This window comes from Schistocerca nitens, chromosome 1, assembly GCF_023898315.1.
Source record: "Schistocerca nitens isolate TAMUIC-IGC-003100 chromosome 1, iqSchNite1.1, whole genome shotgun sequence".
Taxonomy (NCBI): domain Eukaryota; kingdom Metazoa; phylum Arthropoda; class Insecta; order Orthoptera; family Acrididae; genus Schistocerca; species Schistocerca nitens.
In genome coordinates, this window is record NC_064614.1 from 1,025,211,259 (window position 1) to 1,025,223,340 (window position 12,082).

At 43.1% G+C, this 12,082-nt stretch overlaps 1 protein-coding gene across 1 annotated transcript in view; it reads left to right on the forward strand.

The window, feature by feature from the left end:
* The first annotated feature begins 1,369 nt into the window (after window positions 1-1,369).
* Window positions 1,370-12,082, forward strand: part of LOC126222094 (protein unc-93 homolog A-like) — a 78,324-nt gene continuing 67,611 nt past the window's right edge. Inside the window, exon 1 of the mRNA XM_049942182.1 lies at window positions 1,370-2,796. Within this exon, the coding sequence (XP_049798139.1) occupies window positions 1,916-2,796 (881 nt within the window). The 5' untranslated portion in view covers window positions 1,370-1,915. The remainder of the gene's footprint in view (window positions 2,797-12,082) is intronic.

Sequence of the window (12,082 nt, forward strand, 5' to 3'; positions counted from 1 at the left end):
AAAAAGGCAAGATAATACCGTGGCAAGATAATACCGGAGCTAGTACTCAGCACTGCACGTGCTACACGAGAGCACAAACACAGGTGTCTTTGATTTACGTTAAATAGCAGCACATTGGTACAGGAAGGGAAAGAATGTCCTTGAAGATTAGATAGTAGTAACCATAAATAGCGAAGTGTGTTCACAGGAGTCTTTCGTGAAAAGCGCAACATTCGTCACTTAATTCAACTACAAAATATTATTTTCATTAAATCTGCGCTTATTCCGCGAAGCAATGACAAATCACTAAACAGGTTTCTCAAACGTTCGAAAAAGATTACAACGTCATCTAATGCCTCTAAAAAAGTGGAATTACACTTTGGCAACTCCAATGACCTGTATGTACGAGTATGTCTTCCTAACTATAAAACATTTTATTTCACCCTTGAAGTGGCCGAAAATTATATACACTAATGCGTAGGATTGTACAGCACTAATAATCCACGGTGGTATTAGTAAATGTGGGGCCGTAGTTACGAGGTTACACCAAATTCGCTGCATATGAAACATTGTGGTAGCATTAATCGCCCAAAAATATGTAAACAATATTCTAAAACAGTTGTATATTAGATGTAAACTTATGTCAGCTCTTGGTATCACCGTCTGAAATCTTATTCTAACACTCAGTGCAACAATACAAATGATAAAAAAGAAAAAAACATCAACATAGAATTCAATACAGTCAACTGCGGCAAAGTTGTAATTGTCTTAGTAAGCGGGTTCTCTTGCGCTTTGGTGGTATCTTTGGAAACAAGGTCGACTTCAACAGTTGTTTCCGCTAATCGACACGTGCTTGTGTCTTATCCTATCGCGTCCGCGGTGGAAACTTTCATTCCGTGCTGCACCTGTCCAGTCTTGTCGTAGCTGCATGCTGAAAGAATAGGAACTGTTGAGCAAGAACCAGTGTACTGTGTAACGTGGTGTGCTGGCTAAGGTTGTTTATGCAAACAGGTTCGATGAAACATTTAGTGGCTGGAATTTACGATTTCTGTGATTCTCTTTCATCCGGACAAGCTCTAGTGCCGTAGCGGTCTCTGCCGATATGTAGTTGAACGTCGTACTTGGCTGGCGTGACTATCAGCAGGCCTTATGCTTTACATCTGCAACTAATAATTATGTCCCACTGATGGATACATCGGCGTGGGTGGATCAGCCACAGTACACCCGTAAGTGTGTCTTAGGAAGATTCTCAGGTAAGTGTGTAGTGCATTTTACACAGTTCTTCCCCTTGTATATCTGATAAGAATAAACGCACTGAAATTTTCAATGGATACGGAATAACACCCTTACATAAGAGATTGTTTGCTTTTAACAGGGGCAGATACAGTGATTATATGAAAGACTGTACTGTCAGTAAACGAAACAAAATCCCCAGTAGCGGAAGTCTGAAGTTTATACTGAATCACTGGCGTCATGATAAGGAAGTTAGGTGAAGGTGTATTCTAGCCTAATTTAGTAGATATCTGACAACGAGTACACCAATGCGGATTGTGTTTTGAAATATTATATTTAAAGCACGCACTATGATAGTGTCTCGTACCATTTTCTCAACAAAGTTGCACATTCATTGACTAGTATCTATGCACAAGCGATGGGAAAGGAAACTGTGAATCTGGGTGTCCATAACAACGCCATTCTCATAGAAGTTTTCAGATTTTTCTGTGGTTCAGAAGTATTGTCTCATAAATCCTTTAGTGTAAGTGATGGTCCCTTTAACTTGTGTCTACGTTGTTAGAAAAGTAAACTATATGTTTAACAAGCTAGCGCCGTGGAACGTGTGACGTGCCTTATATGCATTTAAGTTTCTCGAAGTTCAGTAGTGCGGTATAGGTTTACCACGTATGGAAGTAGGTTTGTCGTTAATGATAACGTGGTAATGAAACCGTCTAGGCCTCAAGGATTCAGCTTAGATATGAGACGCGCCAGTTTGCCAGCCATTCTTGAGGAGGTGGTGCCAGCAAATCAGCAGCCGTATGAAAAAAGGAACAATTGCACCTATAGTAACGACAACAGTCGTAATTTGACTTTTGTTGAACGACTGAATCGTGTTAACAGTCCTTTGTTCTCTCAGTGCGTCAGTATTCATTCAGTGGACGAGTGTTCAGAAACAAGTAGCTGTGGAAGCGTTGTACAAACAGCTGAAGGGAACGAGAAATACTCGAGCGCAGTGAAAAGAATCGTTAATCCCAACCTGAAGAAGCCCTTCAAAAAAATGGCATCTGAACCGATTTTAGTACACAGAGTAGATACAGGAAATTCTGACCAGTTGCTGTACCAAAAAGGAATAGGTGAAAGCAGTTCTCGTGACCAGTTCCGTGGTAGTTCACCCGAGCAGGAGATGCCTAAACGAAACACGGAGGGCGTGAACGGTGGATGTGTCGATACCTCCCGCTCTGACGCCTCCCGATACGGCGACGTGAAGCCCACTGCAGGAGGTGTGGGTCGTGTGATGACGCAGTGTGTTTTCGTGAACAAGTCCTTTGTGGGCGACGCAGGCAGTAAGTCAGATGGGGCTTCGTCATCCAGTGGGGCGGTGGCGGCTGGGCCACAGGTGGACACAGGGCCAGAGCGGCGCCGGCTGGTGGTGGGCGTGCTGTGTTTGAGCGCGGCCTTCATGCTGCACTTCACGGCACACGACGGCGCCGTCACCCTTCAGAGCACCGTCAACGGCGCTGCAGACTTGGGGACGCGGGCGCTGGTCGTGCAGTGCGCCGTGCTGGTCGTCTCCTGCGCCCTCCTGCCGTCTCTGGTCATCAGGTACTGCTCCGAGCACAGTGTAACACACGCTACTCATACTGAACTAAAGGCCAGGGTTACATTTGTCCTGCAGCCTCGTTGTCCGCACATTGCCGGCGTGGTGTGGTTGTGATGATACAACCCAAATATGGTCTGATTGAATACGCCATGGTTAAAATTAGTTTTCAAACAATTGAAAATTCAGGATGGAAAGTAACAATATTATGAGAAGGAAAGTGGCTACTCATCATATACGGATACACACACACACGCTCACGCAAAGGCAACTCACACACACGACTGCAGCCGGCCGTTGTGGCCGAGCGGTTCTAGGCGCTTCAGTCCGGAACCGCGCGACCGCTACGGTCGCAGGTTAGAATCCTGCCTCGGGCATGGATGTGTGTGCTGTCCTTAGGTTAGTTAGGTTTAAGTACACTACTGGCCATTAAAATTGCTACACCAAGAAGAAATGCAGATGATAAACGGGTATTCATTGGACAAATATATTATACTACAATTGACATGTAATTACATTTTCACGCAGTTTGGGTACATAGATCCTGAGAAATCAGTACCCAGAACAACCACCTCTGGCCATAATAACGGCCTTGATACGCCAGAGCATTGAGTCAAACAGAGCTAGAATGGCGTGTACAGGTACAGCTGCCCATGCAGCTTCAACACGATACCACAGTTCATCAAGAGTAGTGACTGGCGTGTTGTGACGAGCCAGTTGCTCGGCCACCATTGACCAGACGATTTCAATTGGTGAGAGATCTGGAGAATGTGCTGGCCAGGGTAGCAGTCGAACATTTTCTGTATCCAGAAAGGCCCGTTCAGGACCAGCAACATGCGATCGTGCATTATCCTGCTGAAATGTAGGGTTTCGTAGGGATCGAATGAAGGGTAGAGCCACGGGTCGTAACACATCTGAAATGTAACGTCCACTGTTCAATGTGCCGCCAATGCGAACAAGAGGTGACCGAGACGTGTAACCAATGGCACCCCATACCATCACGCCGAGTGATACGCCAGTACGGCGATGACGAATACACGCTTCCAATGTGCGTTCACCGCGATGTCGCCAAACACGGATGCGACCATCATGATGCTGTAAACAGAACCTGGATTCATCCGAAAAAATTACGTTTTGCCATTCGTGCACCCAGGTTCGTCGCTGAGTTCACCATCGCAGGCGCTCCTGTCTGTGATGCAGCGTCAAGGGTTATCGCAGCCATTGTCTCCGAGATGACAGTCCATGCTGCTGCAAACGTCGTCGAACTGTTCGTGCAGATGGTTGTTGTCTTGCAAACGTCCCCATCTGTTGACTCAGGGATCGAGACGTTGCTGCACGATCCGTTACAGCCATGCGGATAAGATGCCTGTCATCTCGGCTGCTAGTGATACGAGGCCGTTGGGATCCAGCACGGCGTTCCGTATTACCCTCCTGAACCCACCGATTCCATATTCTGCTAACAGTCATTGGATCTCGACCAACGCGAGCAGCAATGCCGCGGTTCGATAAACCGCAATCGCGATAGGCTACAATCCGACCTTAATTAAAGTTGGAAACGTGATGGTACGCATTTCTCCTCCTTGCACGAGGCATCACAACAACGTTTCACCAGGCAACGACGGTCAACTGCTGTTTGTGTTTGAGAAATCGGTTGGAAACTTTCCTCATGTCAGCACGTCGTAGTTGTCGCCACCGGCGCCAACCTTGTGTGAATGCTCTGAAAAGCTAATCATTTGCATATCACAGCATCTTCTTCCTGTCGGTTAAATTTCACGTCTGCAGCACGTCATCTTCGTGGTGTAGCAATTTTAATGGCCAGTAGTGTACACTCCTGGAAATGGAAAAAAGAACACATTGACACCGGTGTGTCAGACCCACCATACTTGCTCCGGACACTGCGAGAGGGCTGTACAAGCAATGATTACACGCACGGCACAGCGGACACACCAGGAACCGCGGTGTTGGCCGCCGAATGGCGCTAGCTGCGCAGCATTTGTGCACGGCCGCCGTCAGTGTCAGCCAGTTTGCCGTGGCATACGGAGCTCCATCGCAGTCTTTAACACTGGTAGCATGCCGCGACAGCGTGGACGTGAACCGTATGTGCAGTTGACGGACTTTGAGCGAGGGCGTATAGTGGGCATGCGGGAGGCCGGGTGGACGTACCGCCGAATTGCTCAACACGTGGGGCGTGAGGTCTCCACAGTACATCGATGTTGTCGCCAGTGGTCGGCGGAAGGTGCACGTGCCCGTCGACCTGGGACCGGACCGCAGCGACGCACGGATGCACGCCAAGACCGTAGGATCCTACGCAGTGCCGTAGGGGACCGCACTGCCACTTCCCAGCAAATTAGGGACACTGTTGCTCCTGGGGTATCGGCGAGGACCATTCGCAACCGTCTCCATGAAGCTGGGCTACGGTCCCGCACACCGTTAGGCCGTCTTCCGCTCACGCCCCAACATCGTGCAGCCCGCCTCCAGTGGTGTCGTGACAGGCGTGAATGGAGGGACGAATGGAGACGTGTCGTCTTCAGCGATGAGAGTTGCTTCTGCCTTGGTGCCAATGATGGTCGTATGCGTGTTTGGCGCCGTGCAGGTGAGCGCCACAATCAGGACTGCATACGACCGAGGCACACAGGGCCAACACCCGGCATCATGGTGTGGGGAGTGATCTCCTACACTGGCCGTACACCACTGGTGATCGTCGAGGGGACACTGAATAGTGCACGGTACGTCCAAACCGTCATCGAACCCATCGTTCTACCATTCCTAGACCGGCAAGGGAACTTGCAGTTCCAACAGGACAATGCACGTCCGCATGTATCCCGTGCCACCCAACGTGCTCTAGAAGGTGTAAGTCAAATACCCTGGCCAGCAAGATCTCCGGATCTGTCCCCCATTGAGCATGTTTGGGACTGGATGAAGCGTCGTCTAACGCGGTCTGCACGTCCAGGACGAACGCTGGTCCAACTGAGGCGCCAGGTGGAAATGGCATGGCAAGCCGTTCCACAGGACTACATCCAGCATCTCTACGATCGTCTCCATGAGAGAATAGCAGCCTGCATTGCTGCGAAAGGTGGATATACACTGTACTAGTGCCGACATTGTGCATGCTCTGTTGCCTGTGTCTATGTGCCTGTGGTTCTGTCACTGTGATCATGTGATGTATCTGACCCCAGGAATGTGTCAATAAAGTTTCCCCTTCCTAGGACAATGAATTCACGGTGTTCTTATTTCAATTTCCAGGAGTGTAGTTCTAATGCTAGGGGCTGATGACCTCAGATGTTATGTCCCATAGTGCTATTTGAACACATGACTGCAGTCTCAGGCAGCTGAAACCACACTCCGAAATGCTAGTGTGGATTCAATTGCCTGAGACAGCAGTCGTGTGTGTGAGTTGCGTTTGCTTGAGTGTGTGTGTGTATGTATGTGTGTCTTTTGTTGACTAAGGTCTTAATGGCCAAAAGCTTTGATTGTGAGAGTCTTTTTGCTGTGCCTATCTGCATCTCAGCTTCTCCACTATACGGTGAGTAGCAACTTTCCTTCTCGTAATATTTTTAAAATTTGTTTTAATACATATTGTAACCTCCCCGCAGAAATTTATTAAATGTGAATTTGAAATGGAGCCAGGTGTAACCTCCCAACAAAAATAATGGTTAATAATAATGCAAAATGGAGCCAAGCGTAAACTCCCCACACAAAAATTAAGGGATGATAATTGACCATGAACCACACAATAATATTGATTAAATAATGAACCATGACCGAAATGTAACCTTCTAACAGAAATAATAATATCAGGTAAATTTTATAAGGACAGCAGCGCTGACCTTCGGCCCTGTATTCTGAATAAAAAAGCAAAAATTCTTACCTCAATAAAAACTGCAACTATATCTGCTCTTATTTATCGACACAGCTTCGTGCAACGCTGGCGTATATATATATATATTTTTTTGATTCTTGGAAGGAATGCATAGGAAATATTCTTTAAATTGAAATGAATACTTTTCTTTAAAAAAAAGGTTACTTTATACTGTAAAAAATATTATTGGGGCATTTTTTTGAACAAATTAAATTACAATTAACATACATTATTAATTATGCGCTAGGCTGCTTCTTTACCTTCTACAACAATACTCATCCTCCAGAGTCCTGACCAGAGTCGCGAGCAGAGCACACAGCCGACGCATGCCGAATCCCGTCGACTACTACTGTCCACTCGCTACTAAAGCCGACCGACTACTACTGTATCCGACTGACTACTACTGCAGACTCACGCAGACTAGCGCAGACTCGCGACAAGCAACAACTAACGATAAACTACTCTCTGGTCAGAGATTCTGTCATGCCTCGCCCATCGCCGGTGAAGCATACACCTTACATAACCCTCCACTGGGGGGGGGGGGGGGGGGGGGGGCAAAAATTTGGCTGCGATGGTGAGTCAATTGGACTTGCCATGAGCAACAAATTTTTCATAATTAACTTTACAATCACAGAATATATATATATATATATATATATATATATATATATATATATATATATATATAGGTGCAGAACATGAAATAAAATATAGTGCACACGCACTGAGTACAGAACATATCAGGCAATGACAAAATGTATACACAGTGAGTACAAAACATTAACAAATGGCAAAAGTGCACACGCACTGTAGTACAGAACATATCATCAAATCACAAAATGTATATGCAGTGAATACAAATCATGTTAACAAAATAAATGTGTAAGTTCATCTGGAAAAATATGCACGGTCTATTGTGCAACGACAAGAAAAGCGACCTGCTAACCTTACCTTGCCGGGCACTTGCCAAGAAAAAATTACGATAATCATCAGTAGGTGTTCATGTGAATATAATTGCGTAAGCGATCATAAAAAATTAGGAAATGGCATTACAGTGTGATAAATCATAAAGTATTTTCATTCAATAAAAGGTTTGACGTTCGACACGTGGTGTTTCCCTTTGGTTTTTCTGGTTCTCAAAGTTTCGACGTGTACTACATTGGGGTGAGGAATGTTGCGAATCCGATATGGACCTGCGTATAGAAGCTCAAATTTACTGCATCTACGCTTTCCTTTGTTGGATAAATAGTGTGTACGTACTAATATCTTCTGTCCAATGTGAAAGTCACGGCGTGTACAAACCTGTTTTTGCTGTCTTCTCCGGCGCTCTGCGGCACGTTTGATGTTGTTCAGCGCAATGTCAATTATTTCATGGCGTCGAAGTCGACGAGATGTAGAAAAGGTTACTAATTCTTTAATTTTGTTAGGTGGTTCAACATTTTTCAGTATAACAGATGGAGATAGCATAGTAGATTCATTTGGTATGGAATAAATTACATCTTGGAATGAGAGTATGTGTGAGTCCCAATCAGTATGTCTTTTATGGCAGTATATTCTGCACAGTTTACCAATTTCTTTCATTAATCGTTCACAAGGGTTCGAAGAAGCATGGTACCTGGATATATATATCGGAGAAATGTTCCTAGCTCGTAACATACGTGTCCATATAGCAGATCGAAACTGTGGTCCATTGTCGGAAATTACTTTCAACACATGCCCTACATGAAATAGAAAATGTTTTACAAATGCTTTCGAAACAGTTTTAGCAGTAGCTTTGCGTAACGGAGTGAAGGTAGCAAATTTTGAAGTGAGTTCAACAGCGACAAAGATGTAGCAATAACCTATATTAGTTCTGGGAATCGGACCAAAAATGTCTACAGCGGCCATGTGTCTTAATTTAACAGGTACAATGGGATGTAATGGAGGAATATGTGAAGTCTTATCTGATGTAGCTTTCTGGCAGATCGTCGAATACGTTTCTCCATGTTGGTAAAATAACAGTTCTGTCTCAGTATAAGAAAACATTTTCTGGCTCCGTAATGTGCATAACTTAAATGAGTATACCAGATTAATTTGTTAAAAGTTCGTCAGGAATGCATAATAACCAATTGTTGCTGTCAGGATGAGAGCGGCGAAACAGAATGTCATTGCGTACAGTGCAATGGTTTCTAATAGTAACATTATTCCTATCTTGCCAAAGGTGTTTAATCTCTTTCCATACGATGTCTTTACTCTGCTCTTGTGCTATGTCTTGTAATGACGACGAAATGAAATTTTCAAATGCAACTTGTTGAATGTACATGACGCTGAAATTTGCTTTGCAGAAGTTGGTTGCGATGTCTTGCTGATTGTTGTTAAGAGAACGGGATAGTGCGTCTGCTACAATATTTTGCGTGCCGGGAATGTGAACAATTGAAAAATTAAATTCCTGCAAATAAAGTTTCCATCTACTTAATCTGTCGTGTGTAAATTTAGCGGAAAGTAAAAACTGTATCGCTCTATGATCTGTGTAAACCGTAGTGTGTCTTCCATAAAGAAAATTCCTAAATCTGGTAAAAGCCCATACAACACATAATGTTTCAAGTTCTGTAACAGAATAATTTCGTTCAGCAGGTGATAGAATGCGACTTGCAAAAGCGATGTTTCTAATTACTGTACAACCATCTTCTTCAATTTCCTGAAAAATATGTACGCCTAAAGCGGTGTTAGAACTGTCGGTGGCAATAGAAAAATTTCTGGTAAGATCTGGGTGCGATAAAAGTGGTGCATTCAACAAGGCTTCTTTCAGGTTCTCAAATTCAGAATGTGCTTGCCTATCCCAAGACCAAATAGCATTTTTACCTGTCAATTGCCATAATCTAGGGGTGTCTAAAGCAGAGTAATGAATAAATTTACGAAAAAAGTTAATTAAACCAAAAAAACTGCGTAGTTGTTTCTTCGTCGTAGGAACAGTAATGTCACCTAAAGCTTGAAGTTTTTCCGGGTCAGGCGCAATGCCTTCTGCTGAAATTACATGACCAAGAAATTTTATAGAAGCTTTACCAAAGTGCGATTTACTGAGATTAACTGTGAGTCCTTGTGCACGAAAAGTTTGCAACAGTTTTTCAAGAATCAAATTGTGTTCAGACCAGTTAGCTTCTGCAATAAGAATGTCGTCTACGTACGTTGTGATTCTGTCTTTAAGTTTTGTCGGAAGTATTGTATTCAAACCGCGAATAAAAGCTGCTGAAGAAATTGTTAAACCGAACGGTAATTTACAAAATTGGTAACAGTCACCAAAACAGAGAAATGCTGTGTACTTTCTGCAGTTCGGATGGAGCTGAATTTGCCAAAATCCCGATTTCAAATCTAATGTGGAATAAATAGCAGTACCATGAAATTTCTGTAGAAGTTCTTCTAGTGTCTGTGGGCGATCTGTTTCATTAATAATAATGTCATTGATGTGACGCGAATCAAGTACGAGGCGAAGTGAACCATCCTTTTTCTTAACAATATGGAGCGGGTTTATGTACGGACTAACTGCCGCTTCAATAATTCCTTGGTCAAGCATAGCTTGCAATTCTTTCTTAACTTGTTCTCTATGAATATACGGAATGGGATAATGCTTGGCTTTAAATGTGTCGTGCTGTTTAACATGAAATTCATACATAAAACCGGACATAGTACCAGGAACGTTGTCAAAAACTGGAGCTTGCTGTAAAAGAATTTTGTGTAGTTGCGTGCGTTCGTCATCTGTATTTGCACTGCTCTGTTTAACTTTATCAGAAATCATCTGTATAACGTCATAGTTGTGTACGTACGTATCTGTGAACAATGTGGAATTACAGTTTATGTTACGTGATGCGGAAATGACCTCTGTACGATTAATTGTTTGTTCTTCTGCAGATAAAGAGTGCTGAAATTCTAAAGCTAGTTGTACATTTTCATCCTTCAACATTAAATATGAATTTTGAAAGTCAATAGTTGCGTCGTGTTGTACCAGAAAATTCGTACCTAAAATAACGTGTGTTGTCAATAACGGAACAATCCAAAAATTTGAGTGAAACGTATGACCTGCAATACAAAATGATAAATGTGTCTGTAATCTTACATCTACTCCTTTACTAGATACTGCTCCTTTCACTTTTGTTTTGCCTAATGGTAACGTAGGATAGGTATTCTCTTTGTTACACTCGTTGAAAGTTTCTTCATTTACAACTGACATAGGTGATCCAGAATCGATTACTGCTGAAAATTTGGATGATCCAATTTTAACTTCGATGACAGGGTGTGAAATGGTTTTTTGAACAACTGGTCTTTCCTGCAAAAGAGTGTCTCGGATGTCGTCAAAAGTAATAACATTTTCATGAACAACATTCTGCGTGTCAAAAGTAGTGCTTGTGTTGCTGGAAGATGCGACCTGTACAGTATCTAGTCAAATTCTATCCCACGTGTTATTATTTTCAGGAGGATGCTGTGGCATTTCGACTATTTGAACTGTTCTGTTATTTCTTCCAGACGTATTACGTTCTGGATGATACCTACTGTCTGGTTCATTCATGATTATATGTTGTTGCTGATCTTCTTGCTGCTGATAAGACCTACTGTTATTAAATGTACGCTGAAAATTGTGCTCATTACTTTTACGTCTGTCATGATAGTCATTTCTATACGGTGCATTGCGATAGGAATTGAAATAGTGTGTTTTCTGTACGTACTGATTACCTTGTTGCTGTGCATTACTATTTGTTGGGGCCGACGCTATACGCGTACGCGGCGAAACATTAAAGCTTGGTTGACCTTGTACATTGCATTGTTGGTTAGGTATACTAACCGGTTGGTTTTGTTGCTGTTGCGGTGAAAAACGTCTATTGTTGCCAAAATGTGGTTCCTGTTGCTGATAATTTTGACGATACTGATAATTAAAATTTTGTCTGTTATTAAAGTTCTGGTGGTTGTCGTTCCTAAAGCGTCTATTACCTTTGCTATTGAAATTGCGTGGTTGATCGTAATTGCTGTATGTTTGATGACCTTGGTTATTATATGAAAAATTTTTGTTTATAAAGGAATAATCCGATGCTGCACTTCCAAAAGCTGTAACAGATATCTGAATGCCGAAATATTTTCTTTCTGTTGACCAGTTAAAAGTGACACTCTTAATGATCGTGGTAATTTAGAAATACATAATTGAATAAGTGCAGATTCACTGTATGGTTCACTTAAGTACTGGTTTTGTTGGACCATGTGCTCAAAACATTGCGTGACAGTGGATAAATTTGAGTTCTCATAATTTGGTAAGCTAATTACTTGATCCTTGATTCCGCGCTGTGTCGTCTTCGACCAATACGCTGACAGAAAAGCATTCTTAAATTCTTCTACCGAGTAGCATTGTCTCGCGATCGGTCTCATACGAGTTGCCGGTTCGCCTTCCAAAAAACTGCAAATAAATTCAA